Source organism: Gobio gobio (assembly GCF_949357685.1).
Source record: "Gobio gobio genome assembly, chromosome: 1".
NCBI lineage: Eukaryota > Metazoa > Chordata > Actinopteri > Cypriniformes > Gobionidae > Gobio > Gobio gobio.
The window spans coordinates 86525246-86551204 of NC_137097.1; the positions used below are offsets into that span (position 1 = coordinate 86525246).

General features: G+C 41.2%; 3 protein-coding genes across 4 annotated transcripts in view; 2 read left to right on the plus strand and 1 right to left on the minus strand.

Annotated features, from left to right (window-relative positions):
* The window catches only part of LOC307132212 (nuclear factor 7, brain-like), a 222040-nt gene that overhangs the window by 127575 nt on the left and 68506 nt on the right, over window positions 1–25959 (plus strand). The gene's annotated exons all lie outside the window — the stretch shown is intronic.
* LOC307132191 (E3 ubiquitin-protein ligase TRIM35-like) lies at window positions 1422–8207 on the minus strand. 2 transcript variants are annotated; one of them, XR_013817262.1, is made up of 7 exons: window positions 7593–8206; window positions 3991–4086; window positions 3539–3769; window positions 3439–3461; window positions 3239–3357; window positions 1941–2804; window positions 1674–1818 (listed from the first exon to the last, which is right to left on the minus strand). XR_013817262.1 is itself a non-coding variant. In XM_079826358.1 (6 exons), the coding sequence occupies exons 1-6, from the start codon at window positions 7986–7988 to the stop codon at window positions 2269–2271; spliced, it is 1401 nt and encodes a 466-aa protein (XP_079682484.1). In that variant the 5' UTR covers window positions 7989–8207; the 3' UTR covers window positions 1422–2268. The 2 variants fall into 2 exon arrangements, 1 of the variants encoding a protein (XP_079682484.1); XM_079826358.1 differs by having other exon boundaries at window positions 1422–2804; window positions 7593–8207.
* Window positions 17606–25959, plus strand: part of wbp2nl (WBP2 N-terminal like) — a 12837-nt gene continuing 4483 nt past the window's right edge. The window contains exons 1-2 of the mRNA XM_079826621.1: window positions 17606–17806; window positions 18927–19035. Of these exons, the coding sequence (XP_079682747.1) occupies window positions 17748–17806; window positions 18927–19035 (168 nt within the window). The 5' untranslated portion in view covers window positions 17606–17747. The remainder of the gene's footprint in view (window positions 17807–18926; window positions 19036–25959) is intronic.

Genomic DNA, 25959 nt, shown 5'->3' on the forward strand with positions numbered 1-25959 from the left:
GGTTGAGGAGGCCCGACATCATCTGTCCATGCGCCCAATGTTACGTTCTGAGCAGGCTTTGGCCATTTTTGATCTACTGGATGGTGAAGCTAGGACCGAGGTTATGTTCCGTCCCGTATCTGAATGAGATGACCCTGAGAAGATCTTTAATATACTAACTGGTGTTTATGGGTGTTCTCAGTCTTATATTAATCTCCAGAAGCCATTTTTCCAGCGACGACAACTAGAAGGTGAATCATTGAGAGAGTATTCTCATGCTCTTATGTCCCTCATGGACATGATTAAACGTAAAGATCCAGCATGTTTTGCTAACCCAGACACTATTTTACGAGACCAGTTTATAGAATTTGTGAGTGATGGCATGCTTCCTCCTGAACTACGTCGTCATGTTAGACTAGATCCTACTTTGAGTTTTTTGGATGCCCGACAGGAAGCATTGTGTTGGGTGGAAGAGATTGATAACCCTGGAGTACAGCGGCCTCGTGCACAGTCTTGTAGTATCACTAATATTACAGAACTCTCAGCCCATTCTAATGCTGTTCTTAGTAAACCTCTAGATCAGGGGTTCTCGACCTTTTGCAAGCTGGGCCCCCCCCAAAGCTGGATCATTGCAGTTGTGTGTTTTTACAGAAGCTTGCAGGTAGGTGATGTTAATGTGAGACCTGAGCCTGCTTTTCCTCGCAAAGATCCTCAAGTCTTGGTGCACACAGTATCCTAGTTCTGCTCGATCTCAGTGCAGCCTTTGACACTGTGTGCCACTCCTCGCTCCTTTCACGACTATCTGCAATGGGCATCACTGGTGCTGCTCTTCAGTGGTTGACCTCGTATCGATCAGATAGACAGCAGTTTGTTAGGATAGGTAAAGATCGATCCAGTACCGTTACTATCACTCATGATGTACCTCAAGGTTCTGTACTTGGTCCTCTTTTATTTCTCATTTATGTGTTGCCACTAGGTCAGATCATCAGATGGCTCTTAGTCTCAGATCAGGAAGGGCTTTTAGTGTTTTTGGCCCTAAATTATGGAATAAGCTGCCCTTGACTATCCGTAACGCACCTACTCTCCAGACTTTTAAGTCCCAACTAAAAACTCATCTATTTTCTCTGCTCAGTAATTAATGATCTTACTCTCACCTCCTCTGCCTTCAAGAGATCTCACACTTCATGTTATGCTACATGACTAGTTACTGTTCTCTTTGATTCTATAACTTTGTTGTTGTCGTCTATCTGGAGTTGTTTGTTGTACACCTGCTTGTTTATTTGATATAATGAACAGGCTGACTGTCTTTTTTTATTGTAAATTGATTGTACTTTTGTACTCCATTGTGAAGCGACCTTGGGTTCTTGAAAGGAGCTATACGAAATAAACATATTATTATTATTATTATTATTATTATTATTATTACAGAACAGACTAATACTATCAGTAAATACAAGTTTTATTAATAAGATACAGAAACAATGACACATCACACAGACAATACCGGACACTGAACAAAACACATCAGGAGCGATGATGAGGATGATGATGAGGATGATGATGAGGATGATGATCAGTGTCCATGGTGACAGATTGTGGCGGGAACAGAACAAAGGAAGACATGTGACAGATGAAAACCAAAACAAACAGATCATAATCATGACCATAATCATAAAAATATAAACAATTGCTTTGGAAGAATAAACGTTTCATTGTCATATTCTGATGAATATATCCACCCCGTCATGAGCTGGTCCATCCTGTCATCTTGTAATTCAATCATACATATATAATCCTGTGTGTGTGCGTGTATGTACTGCATCCAAACATCACAGTTTTCTCCAAATAAGATAAAATACATGTGCAGAGTTTCTTTAAAACACACGGGTTACATCAAATATTTAATGTATTTATAATTTGAAAGCAAACAAATAACCCTGATTAGGAAAGGGACATCACACCTTTAATATAATGTGCATCTTAATTTTGCAGTGAGAGCATATTTAACAGATATATATATGTCATGACAGGCTGGGCATATCCTGTGGGTCGGCCTATAATTATCTCAAAGCTCACTGATATATTCTCAGTGTATACTATTCATGACAAGACATAAAACAGTTTTTAAAGTGAAGGGGTGTGGCTGTAGTGCTGGATATCAGTCATGTGATCATCATGGGCCAATCACAGCCACCGGACTGATATTCAGATCAACTCTCACTCATGAGATATGGATTAAATATTGGAAACTGATGAAAGCAGGAAGATCCAGACCTACAGGAGTGACGTTTACTGACTATTGACCGCTAAGATCCTCAGAGAGACGGGACTGTAATTACAGAAGAATGGAAAGAGTGTGTGAGTGAAGGAGGTTGTGAATGTGTATAGATGTGTGTTAGTTACAGGATCAGAGAATGACACCGTTCCTCTGTCATAGTCCACACACACTCTCACACGATCAAGATGCTGATAAACACGAACACCAGAACCACCAGAATACAGTGCAACCTCATCCAGTCTATTCTCATACAGGTCACCATCATAATCCACAAACCAGACATCATCAGTGTTGAGGAAACGTCCTCCCTTCCTCTGCTTTGATGCTGTAGTTACTCCAACAGTCCAGTAATAAGCCTTTTTAACCTCCACATCCCAGCTGTGTGTTCCTGAGTTAAAACCCTCTGAACCCAGAACACAGGAATGGGAGTCAAATCTCTCTGGATTATCAGGAAGAGGTTGATCACTCCTGCTCCATCTCACACTGGTCAGATCATCAGACAGGTCGAGCCATTGATGAGCCGTGTTTGGATCCAGAATCACAGGAGCTGATGAGACACAATCAACAGATGCTTTTATTCTGATCTTCATATCATCATCAAGACTGAACACACTCAGATTATTATGAATTATGATCCTGTTGATCAAACACATTTCCTCTGATCTCTGTCAGTGCTGTTATTAGTTTCACACTCGTTTTAACGCCATCAACTACAAACATAAACATGTGATTCATCTGTATCCCATCCAGAGAAACTGAGAAAAAGGTAAAATAACAATAAATCAATGAGATCTGTCTCTGATCTGTCTATCAGTTTGTGTCATGAAGAACCTTTAACTCTCCACCCATCCATCATTTCCAGTGTGTGTGTGTGTGTGTGTGTGTGTGTGTGTGTGTGTGTGTGTGTGTGTGTGTGTGTGTGTGTGTGTGTGTGTGTGTGTGTGTGTGTGTGTGTGTGTGTGTGTCTGCAGTCAGACTCACTGTGTTGGACGATGTCCTGCATCTTCTTCCAGACTCTGAACGGCAGGTTGCCCAAGTACCGTGGCACATGAATCAAAGCTCCAGAAGCCATCTGTGGATCCGGCTGTGAGCTCTGGACTCTGGAAGAACATTCAGGAGTCAGAACTGCAGTGGCTTTGGATCAGAACCAGAGAGACCAGAGACAGGAGCAGATCACTCACCTTTCCTTTGAGACTGGAAACTCCTGCAGAACAAACACACCATTTATCATCAAGAACTCAATCAATGAACCAATGATCAACCAATGATCTGAAATCAGACCTTCAGAAAGCAGACGTCACTGGCTCTCATCATCTCCTCCATGTCTTTGATTGTGTGTGAAAGAGCTGAGATGTGTGTGTTCATCTCCTCCAGCTTCTCCTTCATCATCTGCTTCTTCTGCTCCTCTTCCTCCCTCAGTGCAGTGATTGTAGCTTCTTCTTCATCTCTGAGAAACTGATGAAGCTTCTCAAACTGCTGTTTAATCTGACGCTCTGTGTGCTCAGCTTGAGCCTGAAATCACATCACATTCACTTCAATCATATCCATGCACACACATCAACACTTCGCATCATTCATATCAGAGAGAAACTCCGATACCCGACATATAACGGCTCCAGAAGCAGACGCTGCTCGTCATTTACAGAAATAATCAGCTGAAATATATCAAATCATAACTGTATATAGAGATCCTACAGCTGTGATGAAAATGACTCTTGACTCTGTGTCCTCACCTTGAGGTGTTGAGCTGTTTTCTCAAACTCTCCTTTAATGTTTTCATTGTGTTGAAGTTTCTCCTGTAAGGACTTCAGTGCTGTATTGAGCTCCTCCTAGAATTGAACAGAAATACAGCTGAAGCTCAAGCATCAAGACAATGATTCAAAGCACAGAGTAAATCCACCTCTGAACGCCTCAGAAAAGCTCAACTCAAGTTCTGGAGTCCTGACTTGAACCCGATTGAGATGATGTGGCAGGACCTTAAACAGGCAGTTCATGCTTGAAAACCCTCCAATGTGACTGAACTAAAGCAGTTCTGCAAAGAGAAGTGGGTCAGATCCAGCAGAGCGCTGTGAAAGACTGATCTCCAGTCAGCTCAAGCATTTGCTGCAGTTATCGCTGATGAAGGGGATTCATTTTTCACACGGGTGATATGAGTTGAAAACGTCTCAGTTACGTATGTAACCCTCGTTCACTGAAGGAGGGAATGGAGACTTTATGTCAGTGACTGAAGGTATGGGGGTTTCTCTTAGAAGCCAATCACCTTCGAGTTCTACAAAATGAGTCAATGGCAAAACAATGCCATGGGTCTGTGGAATTTGCATAGCGCAACTCCGCCCCACCTCATGGGTGTATAAGGAGCTGAGTGTGCAATCTTACATTATGTTTATCTGCTTCAGAGCCGAGGATGAGCTCCCCGGCCGTACCAGCGGTACAGTGCTTGTGGCACAGGGACGTAATGTCTCTGTTCCCTCCTTCATACGTAACCGAGACGTTCTCTTTCAGTCAGTCACTCCGCGTTACGTCAGACGGAATGGGGGTCCCAATCTAATCTCGCCACAATGGCAGTCTTCCAGCGTCCTGCGCTGACCTGAGCTCCCTGCCGTGAGATTAGCATGAATGAAGGGCTAGGCTCAATGCAGAATACCAAGGTACACTGGGAAGCATATACCACGTGGAAATTTGCAACCTATTCCCTGCCCGCAGGGAGGACTTAATAATACACATATGACCCACGTATGGGCTGCATATGGAGCACTCTGGGGTATCCAGCCCGCAGGTGGAATGTTTCAACCCCAGGGATGGCAAGGTGTCTTGCTAAGGGAAGACACGTGCTCGGAGGAGACTTACCATGGAAATACACATGTAGGGGTTGCCCAACGGGGGAATCATGCACACGGAGGCACCTAGCCTAACACGTGGGCTGACCGAGCGGGCATGCACTCTGGTGTCAGCATCAACAGTGCTGGAGCAACTCAGGGCTTACTTAGAAACTCACCTGAGTAAAAAGGCACACACATCCAGTCCATGGAGTGGAATGGCACAGGAAGCGATGACACCGAGCCAGTCCTACTTACTGGCCACTGGGAGAGAGTGCACGGGAGGACACTGGCTCTACACAGAGATTATAGAATCTCACGAAGTGTCTGGAGAGGCAAACAGATCTACCGGTGTGTTGCCGAACAGTTCCCAAATCAGCTAAATCGACTGGGGATGGAGTCTCCATTCCCCAGGACATGACTGTTGTCATGAGAGCTCGTTGACTGCACGACCCAGTGACTGGCACCCGGAGGGTGCCCTGTTGCCATACCCATCTCAAGACTCGATCGTGAAGCCAGTGCTGAAGCGGTCTCATGAAGCATATGCCATATGCCCCAAGATTGTATGAAATAACTTCAGTGGAATCACACTCTTGCCCTCAAATTAACTCGAGCTGCGCTTACATGGCGACCTCTTGGGACTCGGAGGTGAAAATGTCAGATCTTTCTTTAACCAAGTATAGGGTGCCGTGAGGCCAGCGGTGGAAGGGGAAAACAAAAGATTCTCACCAGGCCCTCCACCAGGGTTACCATCTCCTGGGAAAGACCGGTGTTCACCTCCGAGCTGCCCATCTCAGGAGCGCCACTTGGCCTTCCTGCAGGAGGGCGCCTTGATGGGGAGCAGGCTGAGGCATCTGAGCCAGCGGCTGGGTGGAGGCAGCATCTGGCCGTCGGGGCAGAATATGTTTGATCACCTCAGTCTGCTTCTGTGTGGCCGAGAACTGTTGGGCAGTCCTCGACCACGCCAGGGGAGTTGAGGAACATGGTCTGCCAGGTTGAGACATAAACGGACCACACAAGTGGACATCACCTGACCGAGAGAGCGTGCAGTAACCTTCAACACCTGTAGAGTGAGGTCGGTTGCTGCATGTAGCTCCTGCATTAATGCAGGGTCAGCACTGCATGCTTCTGAGCACCCTGGCCTGGTGGACCTGCAAGATGACCATAGCATGCAGGGCGGACACAGCCTGCCCCGCAGCTCTGTAGCTCTTCGCCACCGGAGTAGACGAAAACCTACAGGCCTTGGGCAGGTGCTTTGGGTCACCACACCAGGTGGAAGCGCTCTGAGAGCATAACTGCATCGCTACAGAATGTTACACTGGGGGGACTCCAGTGTACCCTTTGACCGCGGCACCATCGAGAACAGTGAAGGAGGAGGAGGCCGTCGAACAATTGTGTAAAGTTAACGGGAACTTCCACAATTTTGAGACCTCCTCATGCACAGAACTGAACTGGAGGCGGGTGCTCTGAATGAGACGCTGGGCCCACCACGGGACGAACCAGCAAAACCATGGGTTGCAATGGGATGCAAAGACGCATTGGGATTAGCATTTAGAGACATTATAAACTCTATTGGAGTTAGGCAACACGTGTCAGGACCCACTCATCTCCATAATCATACTTTAGACCTAATATTGTCACATGGAATAAATGTTGATTTGCAGCAGAGTGATGACATCTCAGCTCATCACTTAGTATCATGTACACTTAATTTAGCTAAGGCTGCAAAGCCGCCCCCTCGCTTCAAATATGGCAGGACCATCACTGCAGCCAATAAAGATTGCTTTTTAAATAATCTTCCTCAATCAATCAATCAATCAACTTTATTTATATAGTGCTTTTTACAATGCAGATTGTTTCAAAGCAGCTTCAAGTGTTAAACAGGAAAATAATGCAACAGAATGTGATTCGGCTGTACAGCCCACATTGTCACTGTATGATAATTGAAATGAACTGATGACATCACCGTTTTCTCCGGAGCGGCTGTACAGCTGAAAAAAATTCTGTTGCATTCTTATCCTGTTTAACACTGTGAAGCTGCTCTGAAACAACCTGCATTGTTAAAAGCGCTCTATAAATAATGTTGACTTGACTTGGCTGTGCCAGATCACTGCACAGATCAGACAGGAATTCAGAACTCGCTGCACCATAGCACAGACACTCTGGAGAGTTGCTCGTCTTGAAGAGAAAGCTCAGAAGGCAAGCGAACACAAGGCTCCTCAGCAGAAACATAATGCCAGATTGCACACGCAGCTCTTTATACCACAAGGAGGGGCGGAGTCGCACTATGCAAATTCTGCAGACCCATGGCATTGTTTTGCATTTGGCTCGTTTTGTATAACTCAACTGATGTAATGCATGATTGACTGAAGGGAACTGTATTCTATGTTTACTGAGTTTACCTTTGTTTTATGTTGTTTTTTTTTTTTTAATGAGAAATACTGAGTGCATGAATGTGAAATCTGTGTTTATGACTAATTATTGTTCTTTCCATGAGGAACAAGAGACATTTGTCTTACCTTATATGATGAAACCACTTCACTGATGGGTCTACATTTATGATTGATGTGTTGTTGTGAAGTAAAGCACACTAAACACACCGGCTGTTTGTCCTCCAGACAGAAGAGTTTGAGTTTCTCACTGTGTAAACTGCAGATCTCCTCAGATCCTGATGAACGCCTCTCATTTCTCGCCTTCAGGAACGACTCACACAAGTTCTTTAACGCCAGATTAGTTGGAGGATTTTGATTTGAGGATCTTTCCCTGCAGACGGGACACTCCTGAGTTCTCTTGGTTCTCCAGAACTGTTGAAGACACTCTTTACAGAAACTGTGACTACAGGATAAAACAACAGGAGCCTTGAAGATTTCACAGCACACGGGACAAGAAAGCTCTTCTACAGACAGTGAATCCATTCTCACTGTTTGAGCTCCAGCAATCTGAACTTTACTTTCACTTCCTGAACGACGGCTTCAAACATGAATCACAATGAGAATCACAAAGATCTGCTGTCTGTTCAGAAACAAACTTCACAAACTCCTTCGTTCTCCACTGATCGATGAGAGAGAGGGAGTCGGTATGACAGAAAGGAGAAATAACAAGTCAGTCTCCTCCTGGTAAGTGTTGTGAGAGGGAGGAGTTCATGATCGCCTGTGGGTGTGTTCAAACAGGAACAGGAACAGGATTTCCTCAGCTTGTATTCAAAGTGAACTTGCATTGAAACATTAAAATAGAATGCCCTAAAACATTGGATAAAACACAAAAGAACAATGAAAATACAAAAATATCAACAAATAAATTACCTCAAAACCCTTATAGTGGCTACTCTTGCTAAAGCCACTGAGAGACTAAGACAGAGATGATATGCATTTGTGCACAGAATATAATATATTGGTGAGGCAAAAAGTTCTTTTGATGGCTTTTCTTTATTGCACAGACTGATATTTCATGATGGGATACATTTTTGTGGTCAAAAAAGAATACATCGTCCCTGCTCACCCCCTCTCGCTCTCAATCTGTGAACAGGTCACTAATATTCACATTACTACGTAATCATCATCAACCACCCCACCATGAACACATGACATAAGCAAACCCCATAAACACTTTCATATCTACTAGATACATTAATTTATCAAATTAATAATTCATTAACAACATCATATAAATGAAAATTCCTTCTTCTCAAAAAGAATAAAAAAAAGGAAATCTTGTAAAAAGTCAAGCCAAAAAAGTGTTCATACATAGTGAAAGTCAAATGTCAGGTAACGAGTGAATTTATCTTCTGCTTGTAGAAGACATACCTATAGTTATCGCCTGCTTTTGTCTAATGGTTAGAGAGTTGGACTTGTAACCTGAAGGTTGCGGGTTTGAGTCTCAGGTCCGGCAGGAATTGTCTGTGGGGGGAATGAATAACCAGCGCTCTCTTCCACCCTCAATACCACAACCTAGGTGAGACTTGAGCAAGGCACCGGACCTCCAACTGCTCCCAGGGCACCGCCCACTGCTCTGGGTGTGTGTGTTCACTGCTGTGTGTGTGTGTTCACTGCTGTGTGTGTGCACTTGGATGGGTTAAATGCAGAGCACAAATTCTGACTTCAAGCCTCACTTCACTTAAAAATAAATAAATAAATAAAAAGCAACAGATTTGTGTTTGGTGTTACTGCTTCCAGGTTACGTGGGTCTGTGGATACTTTGGTGATTGGCGACCATTAATAATAGCTTACACTTCACAAAGAACGGTGTGTAGGCCTTCTTCATCCAGACTCTGCACCTTTAAGGTAGAATTTAGAAGTCCTCTCTGGGCTCTGGACAGGGACTGGTATTGATTCTGACCAAAAGTCAATTAGCCAGTGGTCACCTTCTGGTTCTGGTGAGGACTGATTTCCAGGTGTGGCGGCCATCTTGGCTGAAGACTCAGGCATGGCGGCCATCTTCCTTCTTCCCCTCCTCTTTTAAGCTGGTCCAGTAATAGACTCTTGAGCAGCTGAGATTGCCCCGATATGAACCCTCTCGAGTCGGCGGTCGCGCCTGCTCTTTTTTTCTTATCAGTGCCAAAGAGACTCAAATAACTCTGTCGTTTTTTATAATTCAGGCAAGTGTTATACATCATTATAATCTGTTAAGTTTCTATTTTTTGTTTTGTGTACAGTCACAATAAAAACTAAATGTTTTGCTTTTGCAAAATAAAGAAAACAAACATGGCTTTTCTTTATTGCACAGACTGATATTTCAAGATGGGATAAAGTTTTGTGGTCAACAAAGAATACATTGTCCCTGCTCACCCCCTCAATCTGTGAACAGGTCACTAATATTCACATTACAGATTGTGATGGCTAGACGACTGGGTCAGAGCATCTCCAAAACTGCAGCTCTTGTGGGGTGTTCCCGGTCTGCAGTGGTCAGTCTCTATCAAAAGTGCTCCAAGGTTTTCAAGATGGCGGCTTGAAGGACGGTTGTGTGTAGTTAAGCGGTAGTGTCATTTTGTTGAATTCCTTAACATTGCAACCCGTAATCCCAATTTTCACTCTCTCATGTCTTTCACTTTTCACTATGAGCAGAAATAATTACTTTTTGAGACAGTCAGAAAACATGCCACGCAAGAAACGGCGATTACCAGCTGCCTGGACGAGGCCGATTATCAAGCTGACGGCTAGTGCAAACATTAGCCCTGCGTCTTCGCTTTCTGACGTGGTTGCGGAGATTACAGCCAATATCTCTAAACTCATTGATGAAAAAATGGTTCCAATATCGCAGCTACTAAATTACTGATCTAAAGCCCACACTGTCACTGTATGATAATTGAAATGAACTGATGACATCACCGTTTTCTCCGGAATGGCTATACAACTGAATCAAATTCTGTTGCATTATTTTGCTGTTTAACACTGTAAAGCTGCTTTGAAACAATCTGCATTGTTAAAAGCGCTATATAAATAAAGTTGACTAGACTTGACTTGACTAGATGGGCATGAAAAGCGGATCACTGAAGCGGAACCCAGGATATATGCTATGAAAACAGGGGGAGAAGGAAGAATATCCGCATCGTTGAGCTACCCGAGGGTGTGGAAGGAGACAACCCTACGCGGTTCTTCGAGTCATAGCTTCCTAAAACTCTTTGCATTGCTTCGAAAGCGGGCCGTATAAAGCTAGACAGAGTGCACCGCTCACTTGCTCCCAAACCCTCATCTACGCAGCGACCGCGATCTATCTTGGTGAGGTTTCATAACTTCCAAGACAAACAACGGGTGTTAAATGCTGCGCGGGAGATAGGGATCAAAGGTTCCCCTCTGAAAATTGGAGATAACACGGTGATATTCTTTCAGGATTTCTCTGCTTCCGTTCTTCGCAAACGTAAGATGTTCGACGAAGTCAAGAAACGCCTAAAGTCCCTCGGTGCAGAATACAGACAGATCTATCCTGCCCTCCTCAAAGTAAATTTCTGTGGTTCTGTGAAGGTGTTTCTGGACTCATTGGATTTGTCATCTGTTGGTAACACTTGAATTGCCCAATTCGTATCGCAGGCTTTCCAGATAACGTTAATTGATACATGCTGGAGTGAGTCCAAAATATTGTGAACTTCACTGAGATTTTGAAACAGGATGACTCAATAGCTTTATTATTCGGTTTATTAAGCTATGCGGGCATTAATGGCGGCACTACCGCTTGACATTTCGATTAGATAGTTAGTCGTTTCCTTTTGTCGTTAGGGAACCTCTTCACTGGCGCTCTCGTTACGCAATGGGAGGTAAAGTGTGTAAGTCTGTTAATGTTCAACAATTCCTGTTCGAGTTCGTGTTTTTTTCTTTTTTTTTTTCTTTTCACTGTTAGTTATTCGCTCTCTGTCTATTGACTTGGCTCACCAACAACTTGTCTGGCTGACATTCATATCACTCAAATTGTACATTTGTATTGCATTACATCTAATATATACTTATGTTAAAGTTAAATGTTTGTACATGGAATGTTAATGGTATTCATACACCTGTCAAGAGAAGAAAGGTTTTGACTTATTTAAAAAAGGAGGGAATACACATCGCTTTACTGCAGGAGACCCATTTAAATTATCAGGAGCATTCTAAACTGTCACAGGGGGGGGTTGGTCAGGTTTTTTTCTCATCTTTCACTTCAAGGAGCAGAGGCGTAGCTATTTTAATTAAGAAAGGTGTGCCATTTCAATCGGTAGAGGTCATAAGGGACACAAGAGGGCGCTATCTAATGGTAAAGGGGTCATTATATGGGGAAGAGTTTGCTTTTATGGAGGTTTATTGGCCTCCTGGTCATCCAGGTGATTTTTTGAATGTGGCTTTTTCTAAATTAGCAGATTGGGGAGATAAGAGGTTATATATTGGGGGAGACTTTAATTATCACTTATGCCCCATTAGAGATAAATTCCCAGCAGCTAAACCATTATTATCAACACAAGCTAAAACTATTAAGGCTCTCTGTGAAGACTTTGATTATGTAGATGTTTGGAGGACCTGCCATCCTACAGAACAGGGGTATACTTTTTTTTCAAGGGTTCATAGTTGATATACTAGGATAGATTATATCTTTTCTCCAAAAATATGTTGGAGCATGTAATGTCCTGCAATATAGGGAATATATCTATATCCGATCATGCAGCAGTTTTTGTGGAATATATTCCTTTGGGAACCAAAATACTCAGTCGAGAAGCTGGAGATTTCATCCCTTCATTTTGGAAGACCATAATTTTATATCATATTTTACAGAGGAATTTAATTATTTTATGTCTATAAACTCTGCTTCAACCGAAGACCCATCCTTATTATGGGAAACTCTTATTATATCATATACACTAAGTAAAAGACGTAGACAAGCCGGACAGAGAAAGATATTAGAATCTAAGCTTAAGGATGCAGAGAGATTATACATTAAAAAACCATCCCCCGTTAAGATGAAGGAGATCTCTGCGCTTCGATCTGCTTAGGAGTCTCTCTTAACAAAACAGGCAGAAGGGAAAATTCGTTATGCCAGGCAGAAACTGTATGAACATGGGGATAAGGTGGGGAAATATTTAGCATATTTAACAAAGAAAAAATCTGATTCTCAATCTATTCTGTCCATTGTGGATGGGAGTGGTAAACGCTTTTTCGACAGTCTATCTATTAATAATATATTTAAAGACTGGTTTGAAAATGTATATAAATCAGAATTAGATGGGGATACAACACACTCCACAGAATTAGTTTTTTCTACCCTCAACCTTCCCACTCTATTAGAAGATCAGATTTCCTTCCTCAATGCCCCTATATCTAAAAAGGAAATTCTAGAGGCCATAAAGAGTTTAAAATCTGGGAAAGCACCTGGCCCAGATGGGCTTAGTAGTGAGTTTTACAAAGAATTTAGATACCTATTAGTTGACCCCTTATTAAATATGTTCAATGACTCATTAGGAAAAGGCCGTTTACCACAGTCCCTGAGCGAGGCAATCTCGTTGCTGAATGTAGATTTAAAGATTCTTTCCAATATCCTAGCAACAAGATAAGAAGGCCTGCTCCCCGCTCTAATTAAAGATGACCAAACAGGTTTTATTGTAGGACGTAACTCGGTCAATAATATGCGCCGCTTATTGAATGTGATACAGTTTTCTGAACAACAGTCAATAGATGGTCTTGTAATCTCTTCAGATGCGGAGAAGGCATTCGATCGCATCGAATGGCCCTACTTATTTCATACACTACATAAATTTGGTCTTGGTGAACAATTTATTACGTGGGTCAAGCTACTGTATAATGAAACTCTTTCTGGCGTGCTTACTAATGGTTGTCTTTCCTCTATATTCAGAGTGGGAAGAGGGACGAGGCAAGGCTGCTCCCTCTCACCTCTCTTATTTGCCTTGGTGATTGAACCATTGGCAGAAGCTATAAGAACAAATATTAATATTTGTGAGTTAATGGTAGCAAGTAAACAACATAAGATTGCCCTGTACGCTGAAGATATTTTGGTTTTTATGATGAATCCTGATACCTCTACTCCAGCTCTTACAGATACAATTAACAAATTTGGTACCTTTTCAGGATATAGAATTAATTATTATAAGTCGGTGGCAATGCCTATAGGCGACTTAAAACAAATACCCCAAACATTACCCTCCTTTCCATTCAGATGGTCTCCTGAGGGTCTGATATATTTGGACATTAATATTACCCCCTCCTTTGAACAGATGAACAGGGCAAACTTTCTTCCCCTTTTTGAACGCATTCGAATGGATTTAGAAAGGTCCTTCCTATTTCTTGGCTGGGTCGGATCTCCCTTGTAAATATGAATATTCTCCCAAGATTACTTTACCCCATTGGAATTTCCGATAAATTTCACACACAAAACCCTTAAGAAATTGAATGGTTGGTTTAGTTCCTTTATATGGGCAAAAAAAGAGCATGTATTAAAATTTCAACTCTAATGCTTCCATCTTCGGTGGGAGGACTTGACCTCCCAGATATTCGGAGATATCAGTTGAGTGTTCATTTATGTTTCATCTCTGATTGGATACATAAAGGGTCCAGAACAGTGTGGTTTGATATTGAAAGTTCACTTAGTAAACTTCCTTTAGTAAGGTTTAAATCCTTGAAAGTAGCCTGTAGTAACCCCATCACAATTGGTACTATCAAGGCATGGCAGTTTATTAGACGCGTGGAGGGTAGATCCCAACTCACCTCGACACTTACTCCTATTTGTGATAACTATGACTTCCTTTCAGGGACTGTAGACCCACATTTTCGAGACTGGGCACATAATGGTCTTACTACATTGCATGATTTATTTGATGGTCACATTTTAATGTCATTTGACCAATTAGTCAACAAGTACAGTATCCCACGACAGGATTTCTTTCATTATTTACAGTTAAGAGATTTTGTGAAAAAAGACACTACTTTGCTCACACATCTGGATATCTCAGCTGTGGAGAGACAACTTTTCTCACATATGAACAATGCTACAAGTTCTTTCTACAAGGTCCTTAAGGATTGTTGCTCTTCAAATACAAACCTCCTGAAAGGGACATGGGAAAGGATGCTTAATATACAAATCCCAGACGATCAATGGGAAGAAGCATGGAAGAACGCAGGAACCTTAAGTGTATGTAATAAAGTTAAAGCAATGCAATTTAAAATATTGCACAGAGCTCACATTTCTCCCGCATTGAGGCACAAGTTTAAAGATTACTGCTCCCCAATGTGCCCGAAATGTAAAACAGAGGAAGGATATCTTATCCATTGCTTTTGGTTTTGTAGGGAGATTAAGACGTTTTGGATGATGGTAGAGCAAGAGCTTAATGTTATTTTATTTATTAGTGTCGGCTGTGATCCAAAGCATATGTTGCTTGGGATATATGATGACATTATTGTAGACAAACATAACTTTGCAATTTTCCAACATTCTGTGCTAAAAAAAAATATTGTTTTGAACTGGTTATTGGATAAAGCCCCTTCAATGGCACAGGGTTATACTTGAATATGTATCTTCAGATTACTTAACCTGTGCTTCTCATAGCAAAGATGCCACGTTTCACAGAAGGTGGGATCCACTCTTGATATATATGGGTTTAAATATATCATCTATTCTTAGTAGAGGGTTTGTTTAATGAGGTTTAAATATGGGAGGTATATTCGAGTACAAATATGGAAGACATATTGTTTGTACAATCATTTGTTTGAATTTCATTCCAGATTGATTTATTGGAGTAGTGAGCCATAACAATTATTGTTGTATTTTTTTTTGGTTTGTTCAATTTTAGGTTATGTTTGTGTAGTGTAGTAAATATAGAACTGACTACGCCACCTCCTTATTTAAGGCAGGAGGAGCCTTTTCACAGATAATTGGATTATAAACAACGCTAGTTTTGGCAATAATCACAGTTTTATTCTCATTATAACATTGTGATATCAAAAAGGGTTAAAACCAGTTAAAATATGTCTGTAGTAAAATCCATAGAATCTGGAAATTTGCTCTCCTCTAGAATGCAGGAAGGGTTGGGCCTGCTCTCATACACCACCTGTAAGAAACAGAAGAAGAAAACGGAAGAAACCCACAGCATGCACCGCAAATAAGTAATCTTTAAATCACCGTTTCAGTGCCAACCGTCTAATACACACCACACAGCAGTGCCACACACAACCCAGATCAGCCACACCAAGGGAGGTTAGGTGTAAATGCAGGCCCGGCCCTGTACAAAGCCACTAGCACTGTAACAGAAGAAAAGGAGAGCAATTCCACACACAAAAAAAGCAAATAAAAAAGAACAATCTTTTATATAACTCAATATTGAATCCAGATAAAATACAACCCAAAAAAATGAAAACTTAAATACACAAGAAACAGTGGCTGGTCTGCCCCTTTAACAGAAAAAGATACACGTTAAATACAAGTCAATACAGAACCGCAATAAAAGAAAAACAAAACATACTTTAGCGAAAGTACAACTGCAGCACAGTTATCCAATCTCAGCGCTCAATCCCCAAACATGATACAAAAGATGCTATAAACAGAGAGCACAGATGTTGACATCAAAGAAACTTCATAACTGATCGGCTTCAATAAAACATACTGCATTTACCAGTTATTCAAGGTTCCAGCACAGCCGTCAGCCCATTGAAGGTACTACAGATATAAATGTTTGACCCGCTTCCCAAACAGAGTGCAAAACTTCAAGTCAGCCTAAAAGAAGAAAGGGATCATTTAAGAATGAAATGGTGCAATCAAAGCGCGAGCATTCAACGCAAGCAAACCACATGTTTAATTCAACATACCTCTATGAAAGGGTAAAGACGCTGCACGTCGAGCACAACTTCAGCACCATACCAATCTAACCATCTGCTGCTGCAACTACTATTTATGCTTCCTTAGTCATATGATTAGACACCCGCACCTGAAACTCATTGCTGGACAGTCTCCTCCCACATTTGTAATGCTTGAAAATTAATAAACACATATATAAAAAAATATAAAAAATAAAAAAGTGCTCCAAGGAAGGAACAGTGGTGAACCGGCCACAGGGTCATGGGCGGCTCAAGGCTCATTGATGCCCGTGGGGAGCGATCAAACAGACGAGCTACTGGAGCTCAAACTGCTCAAGAAGAATTAAACTGCTCAGAATACACAGAGCATCTCAGTTTGAGGAGCACAACAACGAGTTTGAGGCGTTGACTTGGCCTCCAAACTCCCCAGATCTCAGTCCAATCGAGCATCTGTGGGATGAGCTGAACAAACAAGTCCGATCCATGGAGACCCCGTCTCGCAACTTACAGGACTTACAGGATCTGCTGCTAACATCTTGGTGCCAGATACCACAGCACAGCTTCAGGGGTCTAGAGGAGGCCATCAGAGACCGGTCAGGGGACCAACATAATATTAGGTCATAATGTTATGCCTGATCGGTGTGTATCATAATGTATATAGTTATTTTGCTTATTGCCATTTGTACTATAGTTTGTTTTAAGTATAGTATACAGTAAGTTAGAAGCAATATTATATATACAAATAATATACGTTTGTGTGTCTGTGTGTTTATTTATAGTATCGTACAGTATTATAATTATATATAATAATATAATATTCTGATCTTCCTAGGTCCTAAAAATAATATTATATATAATATATAAAATCTTATATAATATATGGTATATAAAATACAATCTTATGATGTGAATTAATATCATAATGTTTATAGTTATTTTACGTTTATTTCCATTTGTTTATCTTGAGTATGTTACGCATTAGTGTCTTAGGTTAGGTTATTAGCAGTTGTGTAGGCTACTTTGTTTTTGATTAATTATTGCATAAAATAATATTATATTTGATCTAATTATAACTAGTATCCAGTTATGAAAATCATAATATGACCCGATAAACAAACATATACACACACAGTTAACACAGTACATATAACTAGGACTGAAAAGCACCAGATAAATATTATAATATCTCTTCAAAATATACGAATAAAAGGTTTCCCGTCAAAAACAATAAAAAGTGCTCTTGATGACTGAGTTTAGTGACGCGTCACAGCAGCACACGTGATCAGCGGAGAGGCGTCACGTGGTGCCGGAAGTAAAGTGCGCAACTGTTTATCGAGGGGATCGTCGCTGATCGCGCATTACTAACACACTCCTTTATCACACACACCATCAGCAACATCTGATCTAGTGGAGAACATGACGCTCAACCGAAACCATCACCCGAACGGAGGAGTGCTGATCCAGGCCGGAGAGAGGTACGGAACACACACACACACACACACACACACACACACACACACACACACACACACACACACACACACCATCACAACAACAACAACAACACACAAATATAATCAAAACAACACACACACATCACCCGAACGGAGGAGTGCTGATCCAGGCCGGAGAGAGGTACGGAACACACACACACACACACACACACACACACACACACACACACACACACACACACACACACACACACACACACACACACACACACCATCACAACAACAACAACACACACATATAATCAAAACAACACACACACATCACCCGAACGGAGGAGTGCTGATCCAGGCCGGAGAGAGGTACGGAACACACACACACACACACACACACACACACACACACACACACACACACACACACACACACCATCACAACAACACACAGATATCATCACAACAACACACATATATCTTAACAACAACACACACACACACAGACAGACACACACACACACACACACACACACACACACACACATATATCTTAACAACAACAACAACAACACACACACACACACACATACATAATCCCAATAACACACACCGCTGCTATAACACACACCACTGATATAACACACACCGCTGATAAAACACACACCGCTGATATAACACACACACCGCTGATATAACACACACACACCGCTGATATAACACACACACACCGCTGATATAACACACACACCACTGATATAACACACACACCGCTGATATAACACACACACCGCTGAGGATTGATCTTGTCTTGTTATTTGGACCCTGATCTGATGGACACGCTGTCATCATACACAGATCTTATGAGACTTTCATTAGTTTGACAAATAACCATGTGTGTGGCATCTGAGCTGTGTAATCTGATCTATAATGGCATTAATCCTTCAGTGATTTAGTGAGTGTGTTTTAAGTTGACTACACAGATAATGCCACAGTTAAAGGTGTCAGAGCAAGTGTGGTTTAAGATCAGGTGATTTCTGCAGGAACTGTAGTAACCGTGTTTGCTCATGTCTGTTGAGAAACTGCGGCCTTTCTGTGTGCTTGAGTTCCCAATGTGACCTCACTTCCTGTTTTCATCCTGGCCTTTCAGCATCCTACGAGAATGTAAGAGCGTCGAACTGTCCTTCAGTGACATCACACCCAAGAATGACCTGTTTAAGGGGACCAAGAAGGGCTCCGTCTACCTCACCCAGTACAGGGTAACTATAACTCACCCAAACACATCCAAACTAATCCATAACTCACCCAAACACATCCAAACTAATCCATAACCCACCCAAACACATCCAAACTAATCCATAACCCACCCAAACACATCCCAACTAATCCATAACCCACCCAAACACATCCTAACTAATCCATAACTCACCCAAACTAATCTATAACCCACCCAAACGCATCCTAACTAATCCATAACTCACCCAAACTAATCTATAACCCACCCAAACACATCCTAACTAATCCATAACTCACCCAAACTAATCTATAACCCACCCAAACGCATCCTAACTAATCCATAACTCACCCAAACGCATCCTAACTAATCCATAACTCACCCAAACACATCCTAACTAATCCATAACCCACCCAAACACATCCCAACTAATCCATAACTCACCCAAACACATCCAAACTAATCCATAACTCACCCAAACACATCCAAACTAATCCATAACCCACCCAAACACATCCCAACTAATCCATAACACATCCAAACTAATCCATAACCCACCCAAACACATCCCAACTAATCCATAACCCACCCAAACACATCCAAACTAATCCATAACCCACACAAACACATCCAAACTAATCCATAACCCACCCAAACACATCCCAACTAATCCATAACCCACCCAAACACATCCAAACTAATCCATAACCCACCCAAACACATCCCAACTAATCCATAACACATCCAAACTAATCCATAACCAGTGTTGGGCACGTTACTTTAAAAAAGTAATTAGTTATAGTTACTAGTTACTTCTGACAAATAGTAACTGAGTTAGTAACTGGGAAAGTAATTACTGCGTTACTTTTTTTTTCAAATATGTCAAATAACTTGGATGCCCCCAATATTAAATATGTTAAATGAATGAATTGGACACTAAATAGAATAAATTATTATTATAAAACATTGTACAGTACACTATTGTAATGTTGCTGTGGGACAATGTAAGAGACACCTATCAAATTCAATATATTATTGTAAATATTATCAGTAGGCCTACTATAGTGTAAATATTGTGTAAATATTATCAGTAGGCCTACTATAGTGTAAATATTGTGTAAATATTATCAGTAGGCCTACTATAGTGTAAATATTGTGTAAATATTATCAGTAGGCCTACTATAGTGTAAATATTGTGTAAATATTATCAGTACTATACTTTCCTTTGGTAGTGGAGCTCACGTTATCACCTGGGTTTTTAGCCACTATTTTATATTTTAAATTATAATTTTGTGGCATATGATGATGTGAGGCGCTTTAGAATCACTTGCCACCGCCGTGGAGAGACTCTTTCTTCCTGGGCATAAGTTGCATGTTACATAAATATTCTTACCTTTCACCTCAACGAGGGAAAAGTAGCACTTATACTTCCAGTTTGCGAAAGCTACCTTTGAAGTCGTTGGACTGCCATCGCTGAATGTGCGTATGCGTGTGTGTGTGTGTGTGTGTGTGTGTGAACCATAGACCGTGAAAAAAATAGGTGTGACCTCAACCTATCAACTTCAACCTTGTCATCAGTTATGTGCACCACCGCACCCACCCCCAACACGCATGGCTGGTGCGCGCGTACACACACACACACACACACACACACACGTTGCAGGTCCGACTGACAGAGAGCCTGTTCGGATGAAAAGCGCTTCAGTGAGCTCAATTATAGTAACGCGACTAACGCCGCATTTTTCCCCCTCAGTAACACTAACGGCGTTGTAACGGGAGGAACAGTAATTCGTTTGATTACTCGTTACTGAAAAAAATAATTCCGTTAGTAACGCCGTTTATCTGTAACGCCGTTATTCCCAACACTGTCCATAACCCACCCAAACACATCCCAACTAATCCATAACCCACCCAAACACATCCTAACTAATCCATAACTCACCCAAACACATCCTAACTAATCCATAACTCACCCAAACACATCCCAACTAATCCATAACCCACCCAAACACATCCTAACTAATCCATAACCCACCCAAACACATCCTAACTAATTCATAACTCACCCAAACACATCCCAACTAATCCATAACTCACCCAAACTCATCCCAACTAATCCATAACTCACCCAAACACATCCCAACTAATCCATAACTCACCCAAACACATCCCAACTAATCCATAACACTTCCAAACACATCCTAACTAATTCATAACTCACCCAAACACATCCTAACTAATCCATAACCCACCCAAACACATCCTAACTAATCCATAACCCACCCAAACACATCCTAACTAATTCATAACTCACCCAAACACATCCCAACTAATCCATAACTCACCCAAACTCATCCCAACTAATCCATAACTCACCCAAACACATCCCAACTAATCCATAACACATCCTAACTAATTCATAACTCACCCAAACACATCCAAACTAATCCATAACCCACCCAAACACATCCTAACTAATTCATAACTCACCCAAACACATCCAAACTAATCCATAACCCACCCAAACACATCCTAACTAATCCATAACCCACCCAAACACAACCTAACTAATCCAAAACACATCCCAACTAATCCATAACCCACCCAAACACATCCAAACTAATCCATAACCCACACAAACACATCCAAACTAATCCATAACCCACCCAAACACATCCCAACTAATCCATAACCCACCCAAACACATCCAAACTAATCCATAACCCACCCAAACACATCCCAACTAATCCATAACACATCCAAACTAATCCATAACCAGTGTTGGGCACGTTACTTTAAAAAAGTAATTAGTTATAGTTACTAGTTACTTCTGACAAATAGTAACTGAGTTAGTAACTGGGAAAGTAATTACTGCGTTACTTTTTTTTTCAAATATGTCAAATAACTTGGATGCCCCCAATATTAAATATGTTAAATGAATGAATTGGACACTAAATAGAATAAATTATTATTATAAAACATTGTACAGTACACTATTGTAATGTTGCTGTGGGACAATGTAAGAGACACCTATCAAATTCAATATATTATTGTAAATATTATCAGTAGGCCTACTATAGTGTAAATATTGTGTAAATATTATCAGTAGGCCTACTATAGTGTAAATATTGTGTAAATATTATCAGTACTATACTTTCCTTTGGTAGTGGAGCTCACGTTATCACCTGGGTTTTTAGCCACTATTTTATATTTTAAATTATAATTTTGTGGCATATGATGATGTGAGGCGCTTTAGAATCACTTGCCACCGCCGTGGAGAGACTCTTTCTTCCTGGGCATAAGTTGCATGTTACATAAATATTCTTACCTTTCACCTCAACGAGGGAAAAGTAGCACTTATACTTCCAGTTTGCGAAAGCTACCTTTGAAGTCGTTGGACTGCCATCGCTGAATGTGCGTATGCGTGTGTGTGTGTGTGTGTGTGTGTGTGAACCATAGACCGTGAAAAAAATAGGTGTGACCTCAACCTATCAACTTCAACCTTGTCATCAGTTATGTGCACCACCGCACCCACCCCCAACACGCATGGCTGGTGCGCGCGTACACACACACACACACACACACACACACGTTGCAGGTCCGACTGACAGAGAGCCTGTTCGGATGAAAAGCGCTTCAGTGAGCTCAATTATAGTAACGCGACTAACGCCGCATTTTTCCCCCTCAGTAACACTAACGGCGTTGTAACGGGAGGAACAGTAATTCGTTTGATTACTCGTTACTGAAAAAAATAATTCCGTTAGTAACGCCGTTTATCTGTAACGCCGTTATTCCCAACACTGTCCATAACCCACCCAAACACATCCCAACTAATCCATAACCCACCCAAACACATCCTAACTAATCCATAACTCACCCAAACACATCCTAACTAATCCATAACTCACCCAAACACATCCCAACTAATCCATAACCCACCCAAACACATCCTAACTAATCCATAACCCACCCAAACACATCCTAACTAATTCATAACTCACCCAAACACATCCCAACTAATCCATAACTCACCCAAACTCATCCCAACTAATCCATAACTCACCCAAACACATCCCAACTAATCCATAACTCACCCAAACACATCCCAACTAATCCATAACACTTCCAAACACATCCTAACTAATTCATAACTCACCCAAACACATCCTAACTAATCCATAACCCACCCAAACACATCCTAACTAATCCATAACCCACCCAAACACATCCTAACTAATTCATAACTCACCCAAACACATCCCAACTAATCCATAACTCACCCAAACTCATCCCAACTAATCCATAACTCACCCAAACACATCCCAACTAATCCATAACACATCCTAACTAATTCATAACTCACCCAAACACATCCAAACTAATCCATAACCCACCCAAACACATCCTAACTAATTCATAACTCACCCAAACACATCCAAACTAATCCATAACCCACCCAAACACATCCTAACTAATCCATAACCCACCCAAACACAACCTAACTAATCCAAAACACATCCTAACTAATCCATAACCCACCCAAACACATCCAAACTAATCCATAACCCACCCAAACACATCCTAACTAATCCATAACACATCCAAACACATCCCAACTAATCCATAACCCACCCAAACACAACCTAACTAATCCATAACCCACCCAAACACAACCTAACTAATCCAAAACACATCCTAACTAATCCATAACCCACCCAAACACATCCAAACTAATCCATAACCCACCCAAACACATCCAAACTAATCCATAACCCACCCAAACACATCCTAACTAATCCATAACCCACCCAAACACATCCTAACTAATCCATAACCCACCCAAACACATCCAAACTAAACCATAACCCACACAAACACATCCAAACTAATCCATAATTCACCCAAACACCTCCTAATTAATCCATAATTCACCCAAACACATCCTAACTAATCCATAATCCACACAAACACATCCTAACTAATCCATAACTCACCCAAACACATCCAAACTGATCCATAACTCAACCAAACACATCCTAACTAATCCATAACCCACCCAAACACATCCCAACTAATCCATAACCCACCCAAACACATCCTAACTAATCCATAACCCACCCAAACACATCCAAACTAAACCATAACTCACCCAAACTAATCCATAACCCACCCAAACACATCCTAACTAATCCATAACTAGGGTTGGGTATCGTTTGGGTTTTTTTCGATTCCGGTGCCAAACCGATACTTTTAAAACGGTTCCGGTGCCTAAACGGTGCCTGAACCGATACTTTTTTTTTTTAAAGGCCACAAAACAAGGTGGATGACATTAAATGGCTTTTTATTTATTTATTTTTTATTTAAATTGAACCATTTATTAAAAGTTTAATGTATACTTAAATGTATGAATATAAATAAATACAAAACAATTTACTTATTTACAAATTATAATTGACTAATTTACAAATTCACAGTAAAACCTAAGCCATCTAACCCAACTACAACAAGCCTAATATAACTCTAAATAACAGCTACAGTAATAACAGCAGTAGGCCTAGTCTGTATTCTCGGTATGCTACTAACCAGCTTCGAGCTTCAGCTTTATTTTGAAATATGATCATTTTCTCTGGCTAAATATTTTAGAACGCATCGCCTTAATGTTTCCATGACGACGCGCCATGTTTCTCACATGACACAGCAGCCGCAATAGCGCTGACAGCTCCGCTGTATCGGGTTTATTTCGTTTTTTCTTTTTATTCAAAATATTCACAAACTTCTTAACTGTGTCACGAACTATCTGATGTTCAAATGTGTGAGTCAATGTGTGTTAGTTGATCTATAAAGCGCAATGGGCGGCGCCATGTTAGTTTGCGCCTCAGAATCGGATCTGTTGGATTTACAACATTTGAGTTCATTCTCGTCTCACCAAATACATGAAAGTAAGTGACCAGTTAACTGGAAGAAGAATAGAGTAAACGATATAGTTACTATATAATGTGCATGTATCTGATGTGAATAAAACATGTAACCTTAGTCAAATTATAACCGTCTGAAAGGATTATCATTGCCGCTTTCATAGACTAGATGTGTGTTTTTTGCTAGTAACGTTAGCCTACTTATGAGCATTTAAATGTCTGAAACCTGAAATAAACATGATGTGGTTTTAAACACTGAATAGTTGTCATGAGTTGTGATGTGACCAGCGCTGAGCGTCTGTCTCTGGCTCGGTGCCAGCCAAAGCGCGAAAGCACGTTTGAATTTTGGCACCGAAATGATGAACCGAAATCTGCGTTCTGATTCGGTCCGGTACATACCGGTTATATAAGTACCGGTGCCATATTGGAACCGGATTTCGGTACCCAACCCTATCCATAACCCACCCAAACACATCCAAACTAAACCATAACCCACACAAACACATCCTAACTAATCCATAACCCACCGAAACACATCCAAACTAATCCATAACCCATCTAGTCTGTAACCCACCCAAACACAGGTTAACTAGTCCGTAACTCACCCAAACATAGGTTATCTAGTCTATAACCCACCCAAACACAGGTTAACTAGTCTATAACTAACACAGGTTAACTAGTCTATAACCCACCCAAACACAGGTTAACTAGTCTATAACCCACCCAAACACAGGTTAACTAGTCTATAACCCACCCAAACACAGGTTATCTAGTCTAAAACCCACCCAAACACAGGTTATCTAGTCTATAACCCACCCAAACACAGGTTAACTAGTCTATAACCCACCCAAACACAGGTTAACTAGTCTATAACAAACACAGGTTAACTAGTCTATAACCCACCCAAACACAGGTTAACTAGTCTATAACCCACCCAAACACAGGTTATCTAGTCTATAACCCACCCAAACACAGGTTATCTAGTCTATAACTCACCCAAACACAGGTTATCTAGTCTATAACCCACCCAAACA